The sequence below is a fragment of the Zophobas morio genome, unplaced genomic scaffold, assembly GCF_036711695.1.
Source record: "Zophobas morio isolate AGI-343-1 ecotype UQ-CSIRO unplaced genomic scaffold, CSIRO_AGI_Zmor_V1 ptg000026l, whole genome shotgun sequence".
Lineage (NCBI taxonomy): Eukaryota > Metazoa > Arthropoda > Insecta > Coleoptera > Tenebrionidae > Zophobas > Zophobas morio.
In genome coordinates this window covers 13,195,506-13,222,486 of record NW_026972131.1, presented here as the reverse complement: position 1 = coordinate 13,222,486, position 26,981 = coordinate 13,195,506, and the positions used below count along the sequence as shown (strand labels likewise).

Sequence of the window (26,981 nt, the reverse complement as noted above, 5' to 3'; positions counted from 1 at the left end):
ACATTTTTAGGAATATTTATTGTATTTGTAATTGTAACATCTTGCATATGTGACTGTTTCGGAAAATTTCCCGGCATCCTGGGGGCATAATCCGACACTGTTTGGACCACTTTTCAACAGAATCTAAAGGTTTCAAGAACTCTTGTGTTTTATTTTTGTAATTTGAGTGTACTTGTCAACAACCATTTTGTGTATGTTATGCAACCAACATCACTCCAATACAAAATCAAATTATTGCCGTAATATTTTAATTCACGATTCAAGGAAACATTTTTCGATATATTTAGAATTCAGATTTTTGATTCGCACTTGTGTGCGATAATTTTCACCAACGACTTCAAAAATAGAGGCTTTTATAACAAACACGTCTGTTTTAACTCTTGACCCTGAAGCAGCGTCCCTCAAACTTTTCTTCACACCGAAACCAGTCGAAACCGCAAAACTCAATAAATTTCAACAATTCCACATTGCAACCCCCACAACTCATGTCTTCAATTTATTTAACAAACAAAAATATGCATTTACAGCACGAGGAACACAATTTTGTTGATTCGAAACTACCTGAAACCCCGTTTCGGAACCGCTGCTGCGCAACCAATTACCCCGACTAGTCCAAAACGAAAAATCCCCAACCGTCAAGCAAATTTTCGCTACATTCCATCGCCTTTCCCAGCGGCCCGCAATGGACTCGAGCGACTACATTTTAGAAACTTTAAGAAAAGACATCACCGAACACGACCTACAAATTAAGGCCATCATCCAGGTACGTGGGAGCCCCAATAAATCAAAACTTGTCCAACACTTTGACACGTCTGCGTAGGACATCAACTCGTGCGTCGGACCGTTGGCGGAATTGCACGGACTGAACAGCGCGGGACGTTCGAAAATCTCGGCGCTACGAAAATTCATAGACCGATTCGGGGACATCGCCAAGGAGCGCAAAAACCCCACGTTTTTAAAAGACCTGATGTTTTACAGGGAGCAGCTGAGCAGGTAATAATTGATTCCAAGTGGCGACGGTGGTATTAATTTTTTGCCGTAGCACGATGGACGCTTTCAAGAAAGCCAACATTAAGTCGATGCTGGCGATTGAAAAGGGGGCGAAAGAGGAGTTGATGAAGCAGAAGAACGAAGAGACGGTGTTGCGGCAGCGGCAGAAACGGGATAAGGAGAACGTGGCGAAGATGAGTTCTAATATTACAGAGCAGTTGTTGTCGATTAGTAGGCAGTTGGCTGACACCACGAAACGCAGCGCCGATACTTTGGACGCTTTGGTCACTTCCTCTGATACCGTAATCGGGTCACAGGAAGAGCTGAAGGTGACTTCCAGCACGATTAGCCAGTCTGGGAAGCTTTTAGCGAAGTATGGCAGACGGGAATTCACTGATAAAATACTTATGTTTTTCGCATTTATCTTTTTTGTAGCGTGCGTGTTCTACATTGTACAAAAAAGATTGTTTTAAATTAATTATTTATTAATAGAGTATGAGTTGTTTATTACTTCCCGAGCGTAAGCAAAGGAAGTATTGTAATCGAGTCCGTCGGCCGACTCTCTACTTTTACGTTTTCTCGATCTTTCATGACCCCTAGAAGACGAAGAAATAGGTCTCCCATTTCCGTCTGTCTGTCCGTCTGTCCGTCCGTCTGTCCGTCCGTCCGTCTGTCCGTCTGCCCCCGGATTTTTATTAGACAGATAATCTCCGAAAGTACTGGTCCGATTGTTGTGAAATTTTGTAGTTATATTAAGAATATCATGTAGATGGTAAAACGCTAACCAAAATTTGTCTAATCATCCCCACCACTAATGCGATGACGTCACTTCAAAATTGTACATAGTAAATGGGTTTTCAATTGTATAAAATAACATAGTCCTATACATGTAGTTTACAACTCCGAATCGACTTTTCACCCGAAACGTCCAGATTTTTGGAAAAAAAATCAAAATTATAAAACAACATTTTGAAATTTAATTTTTAATCTGCTAACCAGAATGCTTTGAAATGTTGCAGATGTTTTAAGGCTATAAAGAGCATCATAAATTTTTAGTCAAAAAATATTTGCTTACCCCCTCCAAAAACTTGATGACGTCAGCTCAAAAGTTTGTGGAATAAATCATATCTAAAATGTACAAAATATGATGAGTCTGTACTTGTGATCTATCACTCCATTCATATTTTTTGGATTTGCATATACAGAGTGACTAAAAAAAATTGATGAATGCGTAAATATATTTTATTGATTTAATCAGGAACTACAAAACCGAATGCTCTGAAATCTTGCAGATGTTTTAAGGTCATAAAGAGCATAATAAATGTTTAGTCAAAATATATTTGCTTATCCCCTCCAAAAACTTGATGACGTCAGCTCGAAAGTTTGCCGAATAAATCATATCTAAAATGTACAAAATATGATGAGCCTGTACTTGTAATTTATCACTCCATTCATATTTTTTGGATTTGCATATACACTTATACAGAGTGACTAAAAAAAATTGATGAATGCGTAAATATATTTTATTGATTTAATCAGGAACTACAAAACGGAATGCTCTGACATCTTGCAGATGTTTTAAGGCTATAAAGAGCATCATAAATTTTTAGTCAAAAAATATTTGCTTACCGCCTCCAAAAACTTGATGACGTCAGCTCAAAAGTTTGTGGAATAAATCATATCTAAAATGTACAAAATATGATGAGTCTGTACTTGTGATCTATCACTCCATTCATATTTTTTGGATTTGCATATACAGAGTGACTAAAAAAAATTGATGAATGCGTAAATATATTTTATTGATTTAATCAGGAACTACAAAACCGAATGCTCTGAAATCTTGCAGATGTTTTAAGGTCATAAAGAGCATAATAAATGTTTAGTCAAAATATATTTGCTTATCCCCTCCAAAAACTTGATGACGTCAGCTCGAAAATTTGCCGAATAAATCATATCTAAAATGTACAAAATATGATCAGTCTGTACTTGTGATCTATCACTCCATTCATATTTTTTGGATTTGCATATACAGGGTGATTCAAGAAAATAAATGAAAGCGTAAATTTATTTTACTGATTTACTCAGGAACTACAAAACCGAATGCTTTGAAATCTTGAAGATATTTTAAAATTATCATAAGCATGGTAAATTTTTGATCAAAATGTATTTGGTCGTCCCCCCTAAAAAATTTATGACGTCACCACAAAATTTTGCTGAATAAATCCTATCTAAAATGTACAAAATATGGTGAGTCTCTTCTTGTGATTTATCATTCCATTCAAATTTTTTCGATTTGCATATACAGGGTGACTCAAAAAAATTAATGAATGCGTAAATTAATTTTATTGATTTAATCAGGAACTACAAAACCGAATGCTTTGAAATCTTGCAGATGTTTTAAGGTTATAAAGAGCATAATAAATTTTTAGTCAAAATATATTTGGTTATCTTCTACAAAAAACTGATGACGTCAGCTCAAAAGTTTGCCGAATAAATCGTATCTAAAATGTACAAAATATGATGAGTCTGTACTTGTGATTTATCATTCCATTCATATTTTTGGATTTGCATATGCAGGGTGACTCAAAAATATTAATGAAGGCGTGAATTTATTTTATCGATTTAATCAGGAATTACAAAACCGAATGCTTTGAAATCTTGGGAATATTTTAATGTTATTATAAGCATGGTAAACTTTTGTTCAAAATGTATTTGTTCATTCCTCCTAAAAAAATTGATGACGTCACCCTTAAATTTTGCTGAATAAATCCTATCTAAAATGCAAAAAATATGATGAGTTTGTACTTGTGATTTATCATTCCATTCATATTTTTTAGATTTTCTTAAGAGGTGGTTCAAAAAAATTAATGAAGTCAATTTATTTTATTGATTAAATTAAAGGCAACACTTATTATTAGTATTACACCCCAACCAACCCAATTTGGTAGACACAAAATTTGTTAAAGGAAAAACTCGGTTGAAACATAAGGGTAGCACGCTTATTTACATCGACTTTAACATTACAGACCTGCATTTGTTTTATGCGTTCACTTGGTTCCGCGAATGTGAAATAGACATGTTTATAATCAACCAATTGTGAATTTCACCGTCAAGAATTAAAATAAAACCCAATGTTTTATATAATAAGCGGAAGTCGAAGCAATAAAACCGATGGTCGTTTTGTTTACAGTTTCTCTGTTTGACTTTCACGTATGCTGTTACGCTTGTCATCTTAAATTAAGAATGTTTATACATAAACGATTTTCAGTTGCCGTATACGCGAGTAAATTGTTTCGTTATTTTATTGATTATAAAAAATCAATATTCAAAACGACCCAATTCATTTTCCTGAAAATTTGGGAATACAATAATTTTATTCTTAGTATTACACTACATCTATCCCAACTGATATACGTGTCCTTGCAAAAATGTTGATGACGTCATCGCAATTTTTTTTTAATTCCCACTACAAAAATGTATGAGAAAAAAACACAATAGCCATGCAGTCGTCAAGTTTCCGACAGCGAGGGAAGTACTGTCTAAACTCTTTAGACCAATTTTTTAGTTCCTTAAAAAAGTCGACATCAACATTTACTTTAAATAAATGTAACGCGTATTTTCCCGGCGTCATTTTTAAGAACCTTTGTTCTTCCCCGTTGTGTTCCATTAAAATGCAAGGCCTCTTCTTAGAGTGACCTTAACACTCACGAATATCAAGAAGATAAATTATGACGCATTTCCATTTGATAAATATAGTTCGTCCACTGTTTTGTCCATTATTATTTGAGTCGGTAAGATGAAGTGGTTACACACAGTTTCAACTCTCGTGTTTTTGGTGTTGATTTTCAACGTCAACGGTCTCCCAGCCCCATTTTTGAAGTTATTTGGGGCTGAAGACTATTATTATCCCTCTCAGAGCAGACCCAGAAACCATGGAAGATCGTACGGTTTCAACGAAGGTGGTAATCGACGGTATAAAGCCATCTGTAGAATCCACGCCGTTGACTCTCTAGCGTTTCCGGGTAGAGTCGGAAAACCAATTTGCCCATATTAATCAGGTAATTAAGTCATAAAATCGTAATTATAGTAACTTAAGTCACTTTCAGTTGTTTACATTCAACGAAGTACGAATACCCCAACGCCATTAGTATTCACGCCCAGTACCACACAACCTCAACCTTAACAATGGGATTCGTCACCAGAAGTCACTCAATCCAGAAATAACACAAAGTCATAGTTTTTATTGTCCTATTACATACAAATAAATATATACAAATCTACATCGTCTATTTCCAAACCTTGACAATCCCGTCCCTCGACGCCGACACCATGAAGCACTGCGACGCTTTACAGAGCGCAATGTCCGTGATGCAGTCTCTATGTCCAGCTGGGGGCTGCTCCGGGCCGCCCCTAGGCGCATCCTCCCCACTCTCTTTGTTCTTTTCCACGACGGGATTTTCATAGATCACCGGGAATCCGTCGATTAATCTACTTGCGAAAGTGACTTTGGCGCCGTTGTCACTGGCCGCCGGGGCCACCAGGTGCGAGTTGGCGGGCGAGTCCAGGTTCCAGAAGCGAACCCTTTGATCAGTACCTCCAGACAGCACGAAGGGACTGCGGTCGATGCAGCCCGCCAATAGGGCGCAAATGGTGTCCGAGGAGCTCTGCGTCTGGTTTAACGGTGATTTGAGTGTGTGGGGGTTGTGAGAGCTTACCGTGACTTGGGAGAGCGGCGGGTCGGTGCTACCCCATAGAATCCGCTCCAGTTGTTTCGTCTCCATGTTCCACATCAGGATTTTGTTGTTGCCGTGGACGCTGGAGATTATCCAAGAGGGCTCGGTGGGGTGACGGATCACTTTTTTTATTTTTTCGCTACCTAAAATGGCTTGGTAAGAATAGCGGATTAATTAAGTGATTGTGACTGTGTGGTGGAGTGTTAGAGTCGTGCGGCTTAAGCTATGTTAGTTTACTTAAATAGAGTACTGGAATGAGTGACTTAGTACTTAAGAATACAAAAAAATGGGTTACCTGGTTGATCGAACGAATTAATCGGCAACTGGAACCTCAAATCCCAGGCTTTGTAGTGTCCATGACTCGTCCCTAGCGTCAGTAAACTCTGGTACGAGTCCACGCAAAAACTCGTGATGAATCCCTTTTCCAGACTATTCTCCAGGCGCCAAGCCGTCCCCGGCGCTCTTAAATCCCAGCCCACGATCGACCCGTACAACGTGGCATAAACCACCAGGTTCTGGAACCCGGAATCCAGAGTCTGCACGTCGACGGCGTACCCCTCTTCGTCCAAGTTGAGCTGACGCGTTTGGAACAGGTTCATTCTGCAACAATTACATAAAATACGCACTAATAAACGTGAAGACTTACTTGTTTCCAGCTGGGTCCAGCCGCAGGATGTTCATAGCGCCGTCTACAGTCGCCGCCGCCAGGGTTTGCCCGCCGTCGCACACCGCCATGCCGCTCACCGCCGCCCCATTGGCCACCTTGAAGTGCTGCTTAGACCGGTTGGCGATGTTGCGGCCCTCCATCTTGGCGCAGTCCCACAGACGGACGTAGCCGTCGGCGGAACAACTGGCGAAGAGAGGCTTGTCGGGGACGGTGCACAAGCGGGTGACGGCGCCGCGGTGCTCGTGGAGGTGGGCCACGAGGACGCCGCGCAGGTTCCACTCAGGGGGCGGCAGCTGCGGCTGCCACGCCGCCTGCTCAGTCCATTCTTTGCCCCTAATTATCATCATTGTTGAAAAAGTAGGGTTAGAATGCGCGACGTACCTCAAGGCTTCCAAGTAGTGCTCCTGCTGTTTGATTTTGAGTTTGTTCAACTCTAGGTAGCAACTAGACCTTCGATCTGGAATGGTGATAACGGTAATGCTGTTATAAAAATCTGCAAAGTTAGTAATTAGCACGAATGCCTAGGTATTAGTAGTAAGTTGTCTTCTTTAGTTGAAAAATTTGTTTAGAAATTCAGTGTACAGAAGCATGCTATTGTTAAGGGGGAACGCTTAGCGAGAGACAAGTTTGAATTGGGCGCCATTTGTTGCCTTAAAATACCGTTTTCTTGTTATTTAGATAAGGGAACAAATTAAATGTACGGTTCTATTTTTAAACGCTCGGTAAAAATGATAAATGCTAAGTTATATAATAAATGCTCAGTTAAAAAATAAATTCTCAGTAAAAATAATATATGCTTGGTGAAATAATAGCTGCTTAGTTAAATTAATAACTGTTCGGTTAAATAAGGAATGCTTAGTAAGAACCCTACGTGCTAAGTATAAAAATTGGTCGAAGGTTATTTCGACAGAACTTCCCTCGCCCGTCAAGTCCAGCACAACAAATAATACTCAAGCAGAAGGCCCAAATTGAAAAATGAAATATACTTAAAATAAACAACAAATCGGAAAAATCGAAAAATCAAAACACCCAAAAATCGAAATAAAAAAATTAAAATATCTGAAAATTGAAAATCCAGAAATTGAAAAGTTCTCAATATTCAAATCCTGAAAAATTGAGTATCGAAAACTTGAAAAATTGAGAAATCCAAGCATCAAAAAATAGTAAAATCGAAAAATGTAAAATTTAAAAAATACAAAAATTGAGAAATAGAAGAAAAGGAACATCCAAAATTTAAAAATTCGAAAAATTGAAGAATTGGGAAATCAAAACACCAAAAAATCTAAAATTCAAAAATCAAAAAATTGAACATTCGAAAAGCCAAAAAGTCGAAAAATCGAAACATCGGAATGTTCAAAAACTGAAACATCGAGAAATCAAAACATCAACAGTAGAGGAGTCAAACAATAAAAAAATTAAGAAATCAAATTAGACCAAAATTGAAAAATCGAAAAGTTAATAATTGAAAAATTGAAATTTTTAGATTTTTGTATTTCGATTTTTCGACTTTCATTTTTTTCGATCTTTCAATACATATCTCGATTCAAGTTTTTCAGTTTTTCAATCGTTCAATTTTTGGATTTCCTCATTCTTTGATTTTTAATTTCTCGGTTTTTCGATTCGAATTTTAAATTTTTTTTATTTTTCGATTGTCCGATTTCGTAGTTTTTCGAATTTAAATTTTCTTGACTTTTTGATTTCTCGAGATACCAATTTATGGACTTCTCGGTCTTCTACTTTTCAATTTCACAATTTCTCGATTTTTCAATTTTTAAATTGTTCGATTTTTCGATTCCTCGAGTTCTCAATTTTCCTATTTTTTCATGTTTTCGAATTTTAGATTTCAGGATTTTTTTAATTTTTGATTTCTCGATTTATCGACATTTCGGTTTTCTATTTTTCAATTTTCAATTCTTAGATTTTTTGAAATTTTCAGTTTTGCGATTTATAGTTTTCTCATTTCTTTCATTTCGCGATTTTTCGATTTCTTGGATTTTTAAAATTTTGGATTAGGATTTTTTGAATTTGTGATTTCTCGAGACATCGATTCATTGAGTTTTCGGTTTCTCCGTTTTTCAAATATCAATTTTACGATTTCTGGATTTTCTATATTTCAAATTTTCAATTTGTTAATTTTTCGAAATTTTCGACTTTTCGAATTCTCAATTTTTTAGTTTTGTAGTTTTTTGGATTCCTCGATTTTTTTCAGTTTTTCGACTTTTCGATTTTAGGATTTTTTGAATTTTCGATTCCTCGATTTTTCAATTTTTAGATCATTTTATTTTTGAGATTATTGAATTTTTCGATTTTTCAGTTTTACGATTTTTTTTTTCAATTTTTCAATTTTTCGTTTTCTAGATTTTCAATTTTTTGATTTCTCAGCTGTTCGTTTTGGGATTCATCAATTTTCGGTTTTTCAATTTTTTGAGTCTTCAATAGTTGATTTTTCAGTCCCTTGATTTTTCTGTTTCAATTTTATTAATTTATAAATTTTAGATTTTTCACATTTTTCCTCATTCTTTGGTTTTTTATTTCTCGGTTTTTCGATTGTTTAAATTTTAAAGTATTTGATTTTTCGATTGTCCGATTTCGTAGTATTTCGAATTTTAGAATTTAAATATTCTTGACTTTTTGATTTCTCGAGATACCGATTTATCGACTTCTCGGTTTTCCACTTTTCAATTTCACAATTTCTCGATTTTTCAATTTCTAAATTGTTCGATTTCTCGACTTTTCGATTCCTCGAATTCTCGATTTTACGATTTTTTCAGGTTTTCGAATTTTAGATTTTAGGATTTTTTGAATTTTTGATTTCTCGAGGTATCCTTTTTTATCGACTTTTCGGTTTTCTCGATTTTTCAATACATATTTCGATTTAAATTTTTCAGTTTTTTGAATTTAGGATTTCTTGACTTTTTAATCTCTCAAAATATCGATTTATCGACTTTTCGGTTTTCCATTTTTATTCAATTTTCAATTTTTAGATTTTTGAACTTTTGACTTTTCGATTTCTCAATTTTTCAGTTTTGCGATTTTTCGTTTCTTCGATTCTTAATTTCATATTGATCCGAAGAAAACGAGAGGGTGGGTGGGCGGGCCTAGTACCTGTTAAGATAAGACTGATTTTGGCAAGTGAAATATCTTCGAAGAAAAGAGAGGGCGGGTGGGCGGGGTTAGTACCTGCTAAGATAAGAATGATTTTGGCTAATGAGACACCTTCTAAGAAAACAGAGGATGAGTGGGCGGGGTTAGTAGCTGTCAAGATAAGACTGATTTTAGCAAATGAGATACCCTCTAAGAGAAGAGAGGGTGGGTGGGTGGGGCTAGTATTTGATAAGATAAAACTGATATTGCGAAATGGCATACCCTCAAAGAAAATAAAGGGTGGGTGGGCGGGGTCAATACTTGCCAAGATGAGACTAATTTTGGCAAATGACTTACCCTCCAAGAAAATAAAGGGTAAATGAGGGTATATCATTCGCCAAAATCAGTCTTATCTTGCCAACTATTGGCCCTGCCCACCGATCCGTTATTTTTTCGAGAGTATGCCATTTGGCAATATAAGTTTTATGTTAGCAAATACTAGTCCCGCCCACCCACCCTTTCTTCTCTTAGAGGGTATCTCAGTTGCCAAAATCAGTCTTATCTTGACAAGTACGAGCCCCACCCACCTGCCCTTTATTTTCTTAGAGGGCTAGAACTTCCTAAGATAAGACTGATTTTGGGAAGTGAGATTGATTCCTCTTAGAAAATATAAGATTGTTTTAAATTTTCAAAAAAAAAAACCGGAGTCCCAATATTAACTCAAAAACAGGTCAGGTCAGAATTTTCCAAAAATGGAACACCAAAGTCTCCCAAAATTTTTCATTCCGATTTTTAATTTCCTTATTATTGTTCCATTTTTTGGTGTTCCAACTTTTTAATTTTTCGTTTTTTCAGTTTTAGATTTTTCAGTTTCTCGATTTTTCAGTTTTTTGTTTCTTGAATTTTGATCCACAGTTTTTCTAGTTTTCATTTTAAGTACGTAATAATAATTACAATTTTTAAAATGTTTTATTTTTTCAATTTTACGATTTTAGAATTTTTTCATTTTTCAGTTATTGGATTTTAAAACTTTTTCTGTTTTTAGTTTTCAGTAGTAAAAATTAAACAATTTAAAAATCGAAGAATTGGAAAACCAAAAAATCTGAACCGAGAACTTGAAAAATCGAATAATCGAGAAATCAAAACATCAAGGAAAACAAAAAAATTAACGGAAAATGTAGAACTTAAAAATTGAAAATTAAAATACCTATCGAAAAATTGAAAAACCGAGAAATCGAAACATCAAAAAATGGAAAAATTGAAGAACCGAAACATTGCAAAATCCCAGAACTGAAATACTGAAAAACTGAAAAATGGAAGGAAAATTGAAAAATCGAAAAAGTGAAAAAATTCAAAACTGAAATCTTGAAAAACTGAAAAATGGAAAGAAAATTGAAGAATCGGAAAAGTGAAAAAATCCAAAACTGAAACATTGAAAAATTCAGAAATGGAAAAATTGAAAAATCACAATTGAAGAAAGAATTGAAAAATCGAGAAACAGAGAAATGGGAAAATCAAAAAATCAGTTAATCGAAAAATTGAGAATTCGAAAAATTTAGAAACGTCAAAAATTGAAAACTGAATAATAAAAAAAATTAAAAATCGTAACACTGAAACATCGGAAAATTGAGAAATCGAAGAATGAAGAAATTCGAGAAACCGAAAATATGAAGAATCGATAAATTGAAAAATCCCAACAGTAATATGTCGAAAAATTGAGAAATCGAAATCGGGCAAAACTGAAGTACCGTAAAGTTAATAAATTGAAAAACTGAAAATTTTTGAAAAAAAAATCGTATCAAAAACTAAAAATTCAAAAAATCGAGAAATTGAACAATCAAAAAGTCAAAACATTGAAATCCCAGTAAGTTGATAAATAGGAAAATTTAAAAAACAAAAATTTTCAAAATCCAAGAATTGAACAACAAAAAAAATCCAAGCCTGAAAACTCAGAAAATCGAATGATCGAGAACTCAATACATCAAAGAAAACAAAAAATCTAAAATTTAAAAATTCGACAAATTGAAAAATCATGGAACTGAAAAATCGAAAAGTCGAGATAGTGAGAAATCTAAAAACCTAAAACTAAAAACCGAGAAAACACAATATCAAAAATTTGAAAAATTGAAGAAACGAAATATTGCAAAATTCCAAAGCTGAAATATTGAAAAACCTAAAAATGGAAGGAAAATTAGAGAATCGAAACAGGGAAAAAATCCCAAACTGAAACACTGAAAAATTGAGAAATGAAGAAATGGGAAAATCAAAAAAATCGGTCTAAAGAGTTTAGACAGTACTTCCCTCGCTATCGGAAACGTGACGACTGCATGCCTATTATGTTTTTTTTCCATATTAGATTTCAACGCATTCGGTTTTGTAGTTTCTGATTAAATCAATAAAATAAATTTGCGCATTCATTAAATTTTTTGAGTCATCCGAATCCAAAAAATATGAATGGAATGATAAATTACAAAAAGAGACTCATCATATTTTGTACATTTTAAATAAGATTATTCGGCAAACTTCAGAGCTAACGTCATCAATTTTTTGGAGGGGATAAGTAAATATATTGTGATTAAAACGGTCCTGGTTTAATAACAAAAAAATATTGTTCGTCTATGCAACAAGCTCGTCTTAGACGAAGTATTCGTAAAAAAAATATGTCGTAAAAAAATGTACGTATGCTGGTCCCGATTGCGATTATGGTTTAAATATTTGTTAGATAATCCTGACATGGATGTAGAAACATTTGTCACAGCCAAAGAGGTTTTTTTGAGAAAATTATCTTTGAATTTAGACCAAGTTGAAATAGACACTAGGCAACAGGCACATTTGGGCAAAAGAAAGAGAAATTAGGGTTACGGCTTCAAATTTTGGACGTATTTACAAACTTAGACCGACTACAGCAATAGCGAAAACTGTGGAGTCTCTGTTGTACAGTACATTTAGAGGTAATAGTCATACATTCTATGGACAGCAAAGTGAGGAAAAAGCTTTCAAGTGTTTTGAATTTCCTTACTTGGCTGCTAGTCCAGACACGGTTCTAGAGGATATCAGTGCATTAGTCGAAATTAAATGCCCTTCAAAATCGCAAGATTTGTCTCCCGAAGACGCGGTTAGAAAAAAAATAGTCAAATTTTGTACATTGACAGACAGAGAGTTGAAAGTAAAAAAAAAATCATGATTACTACTTTCAAGTCCAGGGACAAATGCTTGTTACGGGTATTTCACAAGTTTATTTTGTTGTATGGACACCCAAACGAATAAATATAGAAACAATTTATAAAGACGAAAAAATATATGTAAAAAGATGGTAGATAAACTTGGCAGATTTTACTTTGGCGCATTATTGCCCGAAATAATTGATTCAAGAAGAAAGAGGAACCTGCCTTTGCGAGAGATTTTATTAAAATAACTAAAATTTGTTTATATTTTTCTTTGTACTTTAATAATTTATTAGGAGTACATTTTTCATCACCAAGACTTGCATATTTTTATTATAAATATATTTTGAAAATGATCTCTCGCCAAATGAAAACATATACGAGCACTTTTTTCGAGTAAACAATGAAGGGAGAAGTTACTGGGCGTAGGGCTTTTTTAAAACACCTCCTTTCTGGGATAAGTAGTAGATACACTTAGCTACTTATACGTGTTAAACAAAAGCTGTATTTTATATATTTTTTATTATTATTATAAATATGTTTATTAGTTTTATTAATTAACAAAGCAAAATTTATATTAACAATAATATTACAATGACTTTTTAGTAATCATGTGTATTGAATTCAGGATCCTGAGTGGAGTAAAAATATTATAGTTCCCCAGTTTTAATTCGGTTTTATGATAGTACCTCATTGCGTAAAAGTTAATTTTCTTAACAATAGATTACTACGGCCGGTCCTGGCGGCTTGTTATAAAGCTGAGTTCCTTGCCATAAATTAGAAAAATCAGCCGAAAACTCTAACAATCAGCTTATGGTAAAGCAGGCGATAAGGGTTTTACCTGAAAGTCGCTTCCGTAAATTTTAGTGGCGCTCCTATCGGCAAAGTACTGAACTAACTGCTCAAATTCTGTCGAATTGATACCCATTTTTTTCAATAACTGTTAGTTTTGGTTAAAAACTCTGCTAACCAATAGATCATTAATTTTCCTCTGATATTCCTGTTAAAATTATTCGACGTATTTTGCATTAATTTGTGGTATATTTTGATTTTAATAAACACATTATTATTTAAACAAATTGTACCACTAACAAACATTTAATGACTCTGCGTCCTGTAAAAAGTGATGTTTTATCCATGTGCGAATTTTCAAGCGATGGTAATGACTCAAAAAACTTGAAAAGAAAACATAAAATGGTGCTTTTTTACGATATTTCTCAGCCATATTTTTTTAGTTGATTGAACTGGTCTCTGCGCCCTAGAATATGAAAAAAGTTGCAGTTTGATGTATGACACATCTATATTAATATCATTTTTTCATACAAAAAACCAAAAAAATGTTATACATCGTCTAGCGAGTCCCCTTAATTTTCATTGCGTTAATAACCATCCCAACTCACCATTTTCGCATGCAATACAAAAAATCACCCATAATTAAAATCACGAGTTTTTTTTTTTAAACTAGTGGTGTCAGACTTACACTGGATGTACGACCGCTCGTGCAGACTGATATTGGACGACGGATCCGTGCTGATGAAGGGTGTGTGTGGGTCTGGGGGCGGCGATGAAGGTCGCGAAGACGTCGACCGCGACGACATCCCTCCAGAATTCGTGCTTTCTGAGTGTCGCGTCAAAATATCAGAGCTGTAGTTCCAATCAGAGTTGATGTTCGTGTCGATGGAGCCCGAAGTGTTGGTGCGTTGCAGCCGCCTTAAAAACACCCCAAATCTCCAAACCTGGTTACACAATGTCAAACAGTCACCTCTCTGCGATGAAATCAGTCTTCTGCGCCTCCCCTAAATAAAAAACGTGACTCTTAACTTGATTCCCGTTGTAGCTTTGGAGCTCGATTTTGCCGTCGGTGTAGCTGTATTTAGGGATCACGGAGACTTTGTGTTTGTTGATTTTTTTGACGTGGCTTTCCATTTTGAGTAGATAGTCTTCCATGGTGTCGGTGAGTCCGTTGGCTTCCAAGCGTCTGAAAAGCTAAAAGCTTCATTACGATGTGAATAGGGATGATTTTAGAAAGTTTACGTTCTTGATTGAGGCGGGACACCAGTCTAAACCGGTCACGCGACCGAGAAGTGCCGCCTCTCTGGCTATCTTTCGTTCCTTGAGGAACTTGTATAACGGTTCGATATCGGTAAAAGTGACCACGCTGTCGTAAATATTCCTCGGAATTGGAGATTCAAGTGATTCCAAAAGCAGCTCCGGTCTGAAACGCACCTAGTAAATAGTGGCGTCTACAAATACACACACACTACATACTTATCAATTTGAATCAACGGATACTTCATATACATGCTCAAATTCGGTATAATCTTGCACTGGACATCCAAAACCGACAACGCCCTCGTTGTCGTCGTTATAAACCCAACCACCGCTTGTCTAATCCACAAGTTCGGGTGAACCAAAAAACACGAACACTCAGACACCATTTCGCACAACGCGGGTTTCGTGAGCAACCCCAGCTCAGTCAAAGCAGACATAGCGTTAATACTTTTCGTGGTAACGAACTCGCACGAGTCGGTCAAACCCTACAACTTACGTTTTTAAAAAAAACACTAACCACTCTTAAAATTTTACCTGTAGCAACAACGGGGTGAGAATCCCTGAACAGTGCCACCCTATATAAGCCGCCACCCCCACAATACAATCAAAGAACGACCCCCGCAATTGCTTGTCGTCCTTATCGTTCAAGAACGTGATCATGTGTGACAATAAAACGTCATTAGCTTTGTGTTTTCCGAAAAACACGCACAGTTTGGTGATCCCGTTTTCAATGAGGGTTTGTTTGACTAAAGCTTGCGAGTCTGTGAGCAGCACGCTCACGGTTTGTTCCACCATTTCGTGCAAAGCTTGCAGTTCCAGTTCGTAGTTGAAAGTGTGGGTGTATTTTTGTTTGCTTATGTTGTTGTCGTACCAGTCGTTTTGGATTTGGTCGAGGTAACGTAGTGCGATTTCTGCCAAAGTGGCTATGTTTTTGGCGTAGGCGGCTCGTACGCAGGTGTTAGGGTCGGCTGCTAAGTGTGCTAGACCTGGAAGCACATACTCTGGAAAAATATTAGAGTCGGACTTTGGGAGTTGTTGCACTAGGTCTAAGCACTTCGTGATTGTGTTAATTGCCGAAATTTTCACTCTAGACGAAAAATCACGGGCTAAGTACATCTGAAAACACGGAATTGATTATAAAACTAGACACAAGTTACGTTTATTACGATGTATGGCAAAATCCGGTCCAGAATCGTCTCGTCGTTGGCGTGGTTAGACAACTCTAGTAAAATTTCAAGACTACATAATTTCGAGCTGCAGTCGTGCAAGCCCCGAATGCACGACGTCACGAGCGAGATGATTATCACCAAGCCTTCACTCTCGCCCTTGTCGCACTTTTCCAAATCGTACTTCTCGTCGTCTTCGTAGGCGTGCTTTATGGGTCCGAGAAACTTGAAAATGTTTCCTATGTCGCTCTTCAGTCGGAGGATTTTTTCGTCCGGGGACAGTATCGGGGTTGAGGAAAAAATCAGCATGTAGGACTGTAGGAACGTGAAGAAGTACTCAGGGAATAGTTTTCCGCGCTCTTTGGCTAGGTAGTCTTCGGCCGAGAGGCGTTTCGACGGGTCGATTTCTATCATGCTCGAAATCAGAGACTTTAGCGAGGGGTCGTTGAGTTTGTCTAGGTGCTTCTGGGGGGAGTATTTGCCGGATCTGTACGCCAAGAGTTGGGAGTATTCGAAGGGGACGTGGAGTTCGTTCCACAGTTCCAGGAGGGCGCACCTTAAATATAGACCATTTATACCATAAAAATTTGTAAGTTTTTAAAGAATTTGGTGTTCCAACTTCAAACTTAAATCGTAAAATGTTACTTTATCATTTTTAACATGCCAATTTTGACGTTGAAGTGTTTTTTTTTATTATTTTTTTACATTTTTGTACATACTTTTCTTTTCACGACAAGACACTGAAAACATGTTTAAAAGGGTAAATTTGTAGAGAAGTATCTGGGATAAAATTTACTATTTTTTTGATGTTTTCAATTTCTTGTTATGTAGAAAAAACAATATGTATTAAGAAGAAAAACCAATGAAAAACATAAGCCCCACCCACCCACCCTGTCTCAATTGTGGCGCTTTTTCTTTATTCGTCGTTAGACAAGGAGGGCGGAGCTTAATTGCAAATTCCGTATTTTTCCACAAGAATTACCACGTGAACTATGTTCTTCAGTGATAGTGTTGCCCAGAGAAAATTATATGTATTAAGTAAATGTTTATGCTTCGAGGATAGTTAAGATATGTATTTAGAAATTTTGAAATTCCTTAAATTATTGATCATAATGAAACCACTATGCATTTTAAAACTATGCGATTAATTTTTTTAGATTGGCAATATGTGTTGTTGAAAAGTATATCTGTGAAAATGAAATTAAAGAAGTTAGAGCGAGTTTAACACACAGAAAGAAAAATATACCGAGTGATAATTTTTTATTTCGGTTTTGCAATTTTTCGATTTTACAATTTTCCGTTTTTTTAAATTTTCCACTTTTTCAACTACTCAGTTGCTTGATTTTTAATTTTTTGATTTTCTCACTCTTCGTTTCCTTAATTTTTCGATTATACCATTTTTTGTATCTTCAATTTTTCGTTTTTTTCATTTGTTGATAACAATTTTTCAATGTTACCATTTACGGATTTTACAATTTTTCGATTTGGAATTTTTCACTTTTACGTTTTTCGATTTTTTAACTTGAAGTTTTTCAGGTTTGGGTTTCTTTAATTTTTTGATTTTACAATTTTTGAACTTTTTAACTTTTGAAATTTTCACTTCGTATTAGATTCTTCGATTATTTGATTTGGAATTTTTTGATTTTTCAATTTTTGAATTTTTCACTCTTTCGTTTTTCGTTATTCCATTTTTCGTTTCTTCAATTTTGCGATTGTTCTTCAACTTTTCGATTTCCCAACTTTTGAAATTTTCAACTACTGAAATTTTCTCTTTTTCGGTTTGTAATTGTTTGGTTTTACAATTTTTTTATTCAGTTTTTGGTTTTTTCAATTTTTCCATTTTCTGCTTTTTCGATTTTTATATTATCAATTTTTATTTCTTGATTTTTCACTGTTTGTCGATTGCAACTTGTTAATTTCGATTTATCAACGTTACCATTTTCGGATTTTACAATGTATTGTTTCTTAGATTCTTCAATTTTTCGATTTTCATTTTCCAACTACAGATTTTTCACTTTTTCGTCTCTTCAATTTTTCGATTTATAGTTTTGTGATTTTACAATTTTTCGTTTTTGGAATTTGTTGAGTGCAATTTTTCGATGTTAATATTTTTCGTTTCCTCACTTTTTTCAATTTTTTTTCTTCAATTTGTCGTTTCTTCAGTTTTTGTTTTTTTCCAATTTTGGTTTCTTTAGTTTTTCGTTTCTTCAATTTCCGATTCTTTAATTTTTCGTTGCTCAATCTTCCGATTTTCAAACTTAAAAATTTTACTTTTCCGCTTTTTCGATTTTCTCATTTATTATTTTTAGATTTTTCAATTTTTGAATTTTTAATCAATTGTTCGATTTGAAATTTTTCGATTGTGATGTTTTTCAGTGTATCGTTTTTTTTTTCATTTTTTACTATCTGAGATTTTAATTTTTTTGGTTTTTCGATTGCATTTTTTAATTATATATGTACAATTACTGTATTTTACAATTTTTCGTCTAGATCTATGAATTTTCCAATTTTTAGAATTTCAAAATTCACAAGAATAACATCATTACAATTTGCGTAGGCGGAGCTTAAATTTTGCTTTTTTTCTGGATATACGTAACAATCTTTTCACGACAACACATTTAAGACGTTCGGTCTGACAACGAATGAAAAATTCATCACAATTGACACTGGGGTGGGTGGGCGGGGTTTGCTTTTTTTTTCTTAATATACGTAATTTCCTTTTCATGACAAGAAACTGAAAACATTTTTAAAAGGAAACATTTGTAGAGAAGTGTATGGAATAAAATTTACCATTTCAAACATTTTTTCAGTTTCTTGTTATGGAGAAAAAACAATATATATTAAGAAAAAAAAAAGCAAAACATAAGCCCCACCCACCCACCCTATCTCAATTGTGACGCATGTTTTTTTGTTCGTCGTTAGTCAAAGGGGGCGGAGCTTAACTGCAAAATCCGTATTTTTCTACAAGAATTACCATGTGAAACATGTGCTTCAGTGATGGGTTTTTCAGTATCGTGTTATTCAAAGAATACTATGAATATTAAGAACAAATAAAAGCCAAAGATTAAGCCCCACCCATAACTACCCTGATCTAAATAGTAATGAAGTTTTCATTAGCTGGCAGACCTAGGGGCGGAGCATAATTGCAAAATTCAATTTCCCTACAAAAATTTAATGTTTTGAGTTTCTTGTTGTGAAAAGAAAACTATGTATATTAAGAAAAACAGAGGCAAAATATAAGCCCCGCCCACCCACCCGGTTTCAATTGTGATGATTTTTTTATTCGTCGTGAGCCTAGAGGGCGGAGCTTAATTGCAACATATGTATTTTTTTCAAGAATTACCAAGTGAAACATGTTCTTTAGTGGTGGTGCTGGTCAGAGAAAACTATATGTATCAAGTAAAAAAAATCTAATAGTATTCTTTGAACAACACGATTCTCAAAAACATGTTCTTAGTTTCTTGTAAAGAAATAAGTATTTTGCAGTTAAGCTCCGCCCCCTTGGTTCACGGCGAATAAAAAAAAATCATCACAATTGAGGGGTGGGCGGGCTTATATTTTTGCCTAACATTCCAAACATTCCAAAGATTCCAAATACTCCTAATAGTTCAGTTTTTCTTTTTTTTTTAATTTTAGATATTTCGATTTCTCGATTTTTCGATTTTTTAGTACTTCAGTTTTCAATTTTACAAATTTTTCGGATTTTTAAATGTTAGATTTTTCACTTTTTTGATGTTTGGATGTCTCGATCTTTCGATTTTTCGACTTCTCGCTTTTTCAATTTTTCGACATTTTTCAGTTTGAGGATTTTTCAAGTTGTTGATTCTTCAAATTTTCGATTTTTCAACATTCAATTTTTGGCGTTTCTAAATTTTCGATTTTTCCTTTTCTCAATTTCTCTATTGAGCGATTCTTTGATTTTTCGACTTTTCGATTTCCCAATTTTTCGATTACTTTATTAATCTCTACTGTTTGATTTCTAGATTTTTCAATTTTTCGATTCTTCAATTTTTCAACACTTTAATTTCTCGTTTTTTTAAATTTTAGATATTTCTATTTCTTGATCTTTCGATTTTTCGACTTCTCGCTTTTGGATTTTTCGATTTCTCAATTTTCATGTTTTCCGTTTTCCGGTTTTTAAATTTTTCAATTTTCCGATTTTGCAATTGATCGAGATCTCGATGTATAGATTTTTTTTTGCACCATTTATCGTTTCTTCGGTTTTTCGATTTGCAATTTTTGGATTTTCCACTTTTCCGATTTCGCAATTTTTTCGTTGTTTTCGATTTTTCAGTTCTCCAAATTTTTTTAATTTTTCAATTTCTAATTTTTCGTTTTTTCAACTTTTCGAACCAAAAAAATATAATTATTTAGGACTAGTTTGAAAGAATCTAGGGGACCCCATTTGAAATCGATTTTTGGTTTTTCGTCTTCCCGATTTTTCAATTTTTTGTCTTCTGAAGTTTTCAAAGTTTCATTTGTAAGATTTTTCAATATTTCGATTTTTTTGACGTTTGGATTTTTGGATTTTTACTTTATCGATTTTTCAAAATTTTTCGAGTTTTCAAAATTTTTGCGATTTTTAGATTTTTGGATGTTCTGATTTCTCAATTTTTAAATTTTTTGACATTTTAATTCTTCGATTTTTTAAATTCTAAATACATAATATATTTTGCCTTCTTTTAAAATATATTTCACTACGAAAATTTATCATTTTAACCATGTTTTAAGTTTCTTATTGTGAGAAGAAAACTATGTATATTAAGAAAAACAGAGGCAAAATATAAGCCCCGCCCACCCACCCTGTCTCAATTGTGATGACTTTTTTTATTCGTTGTGAGCCTAGAGAGCGGAGCTTAATTGCAAAATTCAATTTCCCTATAAAAATTTAATGTTTTGAGTTTCTTGTTGTAAAAAGAAAACCATGTATATTAAGAAAAACAGAGGCAAAATATAAGCCCCGCCCACCCACCCGGTCTCAATTGTGATGACTTTTTTTATTCGTCGTGAGCCTAGAGGGCGGAGCTTAATTGCAAAATCCGTATTTTTCTACAGGAATTATCATGTGAAACATGTTCTTCAGTGGTGGTGTTGCTCAGAGAAAACTATATGTATTAAGTAAAAAAAAATCTCATAGTATTCTTTGAACAACACGATACTCAAAAACATGTTCTTAATTTCTTGTAAAGAAGTAAGTGTTTTACAGTTAAGCTCCGCCCCCTTGGTTCATGGCGAATAAAAAAATCATCACCATTGAGACAGGGCGGGTGGGCGGACTTATATTTTGCCTAACATTCCAAAGATTCCAAAGCTTCCAAAGATTCCAAATACTCCTAATAGTTCAATTTTTCGATTTTTTGATTTCTCGATTCTTCAATTTTTCGACATTTCAGTTTTTCTTTTTTTTTTAATTTTAGATATTTCGATTTCTCGATTTTTCGTTTTTTTTGTACTTCAGTTTTCAATTTTCAATTTTTCGGATTTTTAAATGGTAGATTTTTCACTTTTTTGAAGTTTGGATGTCTATCTTTCGATTTTTCGACATTTCAGTTTGAGGATTCTTCAAGTTGTTGATTCTTCAAATTTTCGATTTCCCGATTTTTTGCTTGTCGACTTTTCGATTTTTCAACATTCAATTATTGGCGTTTCTAAATTTTCGATTTTTCCTTTTCTCAATTTCTCTATTGAGCGATTCTTTGATTTTTCGACTTTTCGATTTCCCAATTTTTCGATTGCTTTATTTCTCTACTGTTTGATTTCTAGATTTTTCAGTTTTTCGATTCTTCAATTTTTCGACACTTTAATTTTTCGTTTTTTTAAATTTTAGATATTTCTATTTTTTGATCTTTCAATTTTTCGACTTCTCGCTTTTGGATTTTTCGATTTCTCAATTTTCATGTTTTCAGTTTTCCGATTTTGTAATTTATCGAGATCTCGATGTATAGATTTTTTTTGACTTTTCGATTCTACGGTTTTTCAATTTTTCGACATTTCAGTTTTTCGATTTTTTTAATTGCAGATTTTTCGATTTCTCGATTTGTAGTTTTTTTATTTTTAGTTTTTCGAGTTTTTAAATTTTATTTTAACAATTCTTCCATTTTTCGATTTTACGATTTTTGATGTTTCGAATTTCCGATTTTAAACTTTTTAGTATGTATGCACATATTAAAATTTTTCGGCTTCTAATTTTTTTGATTTCTCGATTTTTCAAGTTTTCGACATTTCAGTTTTGGGATTTTTCAATTTCTCGATTTCTCAATTTTTATGCAATTCAATTTTTGGGAATTTATCAAAATCTCATTTTTTTTTCAATTTTTCGCCTTTTCGGATTTCGATCTTTCGGTTTTTCAATTTTCGATTTTTAAAATTTGTCCATTTTTTTTTCGATTGTTTGATTCCTCGGTAGTTTTTGTAATTTATCAAAGGACCGGGATTTGTTAAGGTTTCCATTTATCGTTTCTTCGGTTTTTCGATTTGCAATTTTTGGATTTTCCACTTTTCCGATTTTGCAATTTTTTCGTTGTTTTCGATTTTTTCAGTTCTCCAAATAAATTTTTTTAATTTTTCGTTTTTTCAACTTTTCGAACCAAAAAAATATAATGTTTTTGGACTAGTTTGAAAGAATCTAGGGGGCCCCATTTGAAATCGATTTTTGATTTTTCGTCTTCCCGATTTTTCAATTTTTTCTCTTCTCAAGTTTTCAAAGTTTCAATTGCAAGATTTTTCAATATTTCGATTTTTTTGACGTTTGGAATTTTGGATTTTTACTTTATCGATTTTTCAAAATTTTTGCGATTTTTAGATTTTTGGATCTTTTGATTTCTAATAATAATAATAATAATAATCATTTTATTTCCAGAGAGACAAATACATTTGTATGGAAATCGTCAGTATAAAAAACAAAACAAAAGAGAATACATTACAAAGACATACATCAAACTAAGAATTCATTCACTGTATACAAACACTTCTTAACTAAATAATATTTTAGCTTATTTTTAAAGAGCCGCAAATTTGTAGTAGCTGTAATTTCCATAGGTAACCTATTATACATTTCTAAACCTGATACAAACAAACAATTTTTACAAATGGTTTTTTTCTTGAATGGAACATGAAACAGATTTTTTTGTCTTGTATTTTTGTCATGGATTTCATAATTTTTGATGAATTTATCCCGACTTTTATGTACATATGTGCAACACTCATAAACATACAATGATGGTAAAGTTAGAATTCCTAATTCAGTAAAGTATACCTTACATGATTGTCTCTGTGATACCCCTACCATAACTCTCACAATTCTTTTTTGCAACAGAAAAACCTTTTGTAATGATGATGATGAGCCCCAGATACAAATCCCGTACCCGTACCTGAGCTGAGACTCTACTTGAGCATAATAAATCATTAGCAAATGCCCTATATCGAATACACTTCGGATATTACAGATTAAAAAACATGTCTTAGATAATTTATTTGTTAATTTTTCACATTGCGTGTACCAGCACATGTTATCATCTATAGCTAGATCTAAAAAATTAACATTGTCATCTCTCGATATGTTGTTATTATTCAGCGACAAGGTTATATTATCTAGGTCAAACTGTATATTTTTTAGGTGAAACCGGAGATATTTGGTTTTATTTTGGTTCAAATATAAAGAATTTGCCCTAAACCAGTTTAACATCGTGTGTGTAGCTTCATTACAGATACGCTGCATTTTTGTTGGGTCTTTGTCTGAGATGAGTAATGTTGTATCATCCGCGTATAAGGTGAGATGAGTATCAGGACCAACATTCTTAAATAAATCATTGATATATAGGACAAACAAAATTGGCCCGAGAACAGACCCTTGAGGTACTCCCATTGTGGTAGTTAACGTGTCTGAATTTACATTATATACAGAGTTCTTTTTTCTCAATTTTTAAATTTTTTGACATTTTAATTCTTCGATTTTTTAAATTCTAAATACATAATATATTTTGCCTTCTTTTAAAATATATTTCACTACGAAAATTTACCATTTTAACCATGTTTTAAGTTTCTTATTGTGAAAAGAAAACTATGTATATTAAGAAAAACAGAGGCAAAATACAAGCCCCGCCCACCCACCCAGTCTCAATTGTGATGACTTTTTTTATTCGTGGTGAGCCAAGAGGGCGGAGCTTAATTGCAAAATCCGTATTTTTCTACAAAAATTACCAAGTGAAACATGTTCTTCAGTGGTGGTGTTGGTCAGAGAAAACTATATGTATTTAGTAAAAAAAAAAAAAATCTCATAATATTCTTTGAACAACATGATTCTCAAAAACATGTTCTTAGTTTCTTGTAAAGAAATAAGTATTTTGCAGTTAAGCTCCGCCCCCTTGGTTCACGGCGAATAAAAAAAATCATCACAACTGAGATAGGGCGGGTGGGTGGGCTTATATTTTGCCTAACATTCCAAAGATTTCAAAGCTTCCAAAGATTCCAAATATTCCTAATAGTTCAATTTTTCGATTCTTCAATTTTTCGACATTTCAGTTTTTCTTTTTTTTTAATTTTAGATATTTCGATTTCTCGATTTTTCGGTTTTTTAGTACTTCAGTTTTCAATTTTCAATTTTTCGGATTTTTAAATGTTAGATTTTTCACTTTTTTGATGTTTGGATATCTCTATCTTTCGATTTTTCGACTTCTCGCTTTTAGATTTTTCGATTTTTCAATTTTTCGACATTTCAATTTTTCGATTTTTTTAATTGCAGATTTTTCGATTTCTCGATTTGTAGTTTTTTTATTTTTAGTTTTTCGAGTTCTGCAATTCAATTTTGGGGAGTTTATCAAAATCTCATTTTTTCCAATTTTTCCACTTTTCGGATTTCGATTTTTCGGTTTTCCAATTTTCGATTTTTAAAATTTGTCCATTTTTTTTCGATTGTTTGATTCCTCGGTAGTTTTCGTAATTTATCAAAGGACCGGAATTTGTTAAGGTTTCCATTTATCGTTTCTTCGGTTTTTCGATTTGCAATTTTTGGATTTTCCACTTTTCCGATTTTGCAATTTTTTCGTTGTTTTCGATTTCTCAGTTCTCCAAATTTTTTTAATTTTTCAATTTTTAATTTTTTGTCTTCTCAAGTTTTCAAAGTTTCATTTGCAAGATTTTTCAATATTTCGATTTTTTTGACGTTTGGATTTTTGGATCTTTTGATTTCTCAATTTTTCAATTTTTTGATATTTTAATTCTTCGATTCTAAATACATAATATATTTTGCCTCCTTTTAAAATATATTTCACTAGGAAAATTTACCATTTTGACCATGTTTTAAGTTTCTTACTGTGAAAAGATGGCTATGTGTATTAAGAAAACAAAAAGGCAAAATATAGGCCCCGCCCACCCGCCCTATCTCAATTCTGACGATTTTTTTATTCATCGTAACTCGAAGGGCGGAGCATAATTGTAAAATACTTATTTTTCTACTAGAAATCACCGTGTGAAATATGTTCTTAAGTAATCGTGTTATACAAAGAAAACTAAAGGTATTATCTAAAAAAGAAAAGGAAAAGAGAAGCCCCACCCACCCGCCCCATTCTCAATTGTGATTAATTTTTCATTCGTTGTCAGACTGAGGGGCGGAGCGTAAGTAAACACGTTTGAAGTTTCTTGTGGGGAGAAAGACTACAAATATTAAAAAAAAGGCAAAATATCTGATTCTTAATTATAATAGAAAAAAAAAGTAGATACAACTGTGCATATTTCAATTCATTATTGAGTTTGGTGGTGATTAGACAAAGTCTGAGATTGCTTGATCATGACAACACAGTGACGTCATCTTGACAGTTAGTACGTCAGTCGCCTCTTCGACCAATAGGAATCATTTTCGTTCGCAATGTTTCCAAAAACTTTTCCCGGGTTTTTTAAATTTATTATTATTGACAGCAGTTGTGTACGAATTTGACTCGTGTGAGTGTCACGTTTGGCTGGAAACGAATTCGAAATTTTTCAGTTTTGTCCAAAAAACCATGTTAGTACAAGTACTTTTAATTAAGTTTTTAGAGGGCTGTGACACGGCCATCTTGGTGACTGACCGTTTCGACCAATAGGAATCTCCACATTTTTAGTTTTTTTTTCCGGATTTTTCGGCGCGTTCCTTGGCAAAAGTACCAATTTTTCGTGTTTTTTGGTGTTTATTATCGATAATTGTGTGTGAAATAGTTCGTCAGAGTGCCTTAAAACCGAAATACGTTCATGTGGTTGCGGGGAAACGACAGGTCAGTACCGGTACAATTTTACCCAATTTATAAAAATCGTCACTCACCCTGTCGAAAATATGTCCATGGCTGGTGTGAGATCCCCGCTATCGCACGCCGTTTCGGTAATCAAAGCGCTGTTCTCACTACTCGACGTTTTCGTAAATCTCTCTGGGGCGATGTAGCACGTCCGCCGCCTCGACGTGTCGAAAAAGTACGAATAATCAGCCGGGTTATCATCGGGAACAAATGTGGGTTTAAAAGAGGCGAAATCCACCAATAGCACCCAATTCCACGACGTCACCGTAATGTTTTCTAGCTTAATATCGCCATGACAAACCCCCACTTTATGACACTGGTGCAAAGCGTACAAAATCTGGAACGTGATCCAGCGCTTCTCGATGTTGGTTAAAAACGGTCTGGTGCTAATCCTATCGTACAAACTATATTTCACATATTCCCTGACGATAAGTCCGGCTTTGTCCGTCAGGATGATTTTTTGAAACGGAATGCAGTTGACTGCGCTGGACAGCTTTTTCCGGATTTCATCCAACTGGTCTTTGTAGCTCGAAAGCGGGAGCGAGGGGTCATGGATGGCGAAAACCTTCACCACCACGAGACCTTCCTGAGACTCGGCTCTGGCTACTTTGAAAAATCGGGTGCTCCCGAGACTACAAAAGGCTGATTTAAATTGGATACTTAGAAACGAAAAAAATGCTTACCCGATGTCGAATTTTAACTCCGGGTGGTCGGTGAGGTAGCGCTCCACGGGGAATATCTGGGAAGGGGCGATTCCCACTAGTTGATTTCCCATTTTGTCGCTTCAGTGCAAATCGACGTACATTTTTAATGACAATGTGTCTGTTATTGTTGATAGTGTTGTCGTTTTTGACAGATGACGA

General features: G+C 34.1%; 2 protein-coding genes across 3 annotated transcripts; one reads left to right on the top strand and one right to left on the bottom strand.

Moving 5' to 3' along the window:
* The first annotated feature begins 596 nt into the window (after window positions 1–596).
* Window positions 597–5,270, top strand: LOC135136687 (vesicle transport protein SEC20). The gene is made up of 5 exons (XM_064066097.1): window positions 597–763; window positions 821–993; window positions 1,043–1,489; window positions 4,543–5,048; window positions 5,097–5,270. The coding sequence occupies exons 1-3, from the start codon at window positions 683–685 to the stop codon at window positions 1,461–1,463; spliced, it is 675 nt and encodes a 224-aa protein (XP_063922167.1). The 5' UTR covers window positions 597–682; the 3' UTR covers window positions 1,464–1,489; window positions 4,543–5,048; window positions 5,097–5,270.
* Window positions 5,212–26,981, bottom strand: Vps15 (Vacuolar protein sorting 15). Of its 2 annotated transcripts, XM_064066094.1 has the most exons (13): window positions 26,802–26,981; window positions 26,148–26,750; window positions 15,857–16,412; window positions 15,225–15,806; window positions 14,907–15,175; window positions 14,673–14,853; window positions 14,401–14,624; window positions 14,119–14,348; window positions 6,772–6,883; window positions 6,370–6,723; window positions 6,019–6,323; window positions 5,706–5,875; window positions 5,212–5,660 (listed from the first exon to the last, which is right to left on the bottom strand). In XM_064066094.1, exons 1-13 carry the CDS (start codon window positions 26,891–26,893, stop codon window positions 5,277–5,279), a joined length of 4,062 nt encoding a protein of 1,353 aa, XP_063922164.1. In that variant the 5' UTR covers window positions 26,894–26,981; the 3' UTR covers window positions 5,212–5,276. The 2 variants fall into 2 exon arrangements, with proteins under 2 accessions (XP_063922164.1, XP_063922165.1); XM_064066095.1 differs by having other exon boundaries at window positions 5,212–5,866; window positions 6,772–6,847.

Coding starts and splice junctions, on each gene's coding strand:
- Vps15 (XM_064066094.1), bottom strand. CDS start 26,893: ATGGGAAATCAACTAGTGGGAATCGCCCCTTCCCAGATATTCCCCGTG. Junction 16,413..26,147: donor ATGGACATATTTTCGACAGG/GTGAGTGACGAT, acceptor TCTATATTTAAG/GTGCGCCCTCCTGGAACTGT. Junction 5,661..5,705: donor CGCCGCTCTCCCAAGTCACG/GTAAGCTCTCAC, acceptor CCGTTAAACCAG/ACGCAGAGCTCCTCGGACAC.
- LOC135136687 (XM_064066097.1), top strand. CDS start 683: ATGGACTCGAGCGACTACATTTTAGAAACTTTAAGAAAAGACATCACC. Junction 764..820: donor AAATTAAGGCCATCATCCAG/GTACGTGGGAGC, acceptor ACGTCTGCGTAG/GACATCAACTCGTGCGTCGG. Junction 994..1,042: donor TACAGGGAGCAGCTGAGCAG/GTAATAATTGAT, acceptor TTTTTGCCGTAG/CACGATGGACGCTTTCAAGA.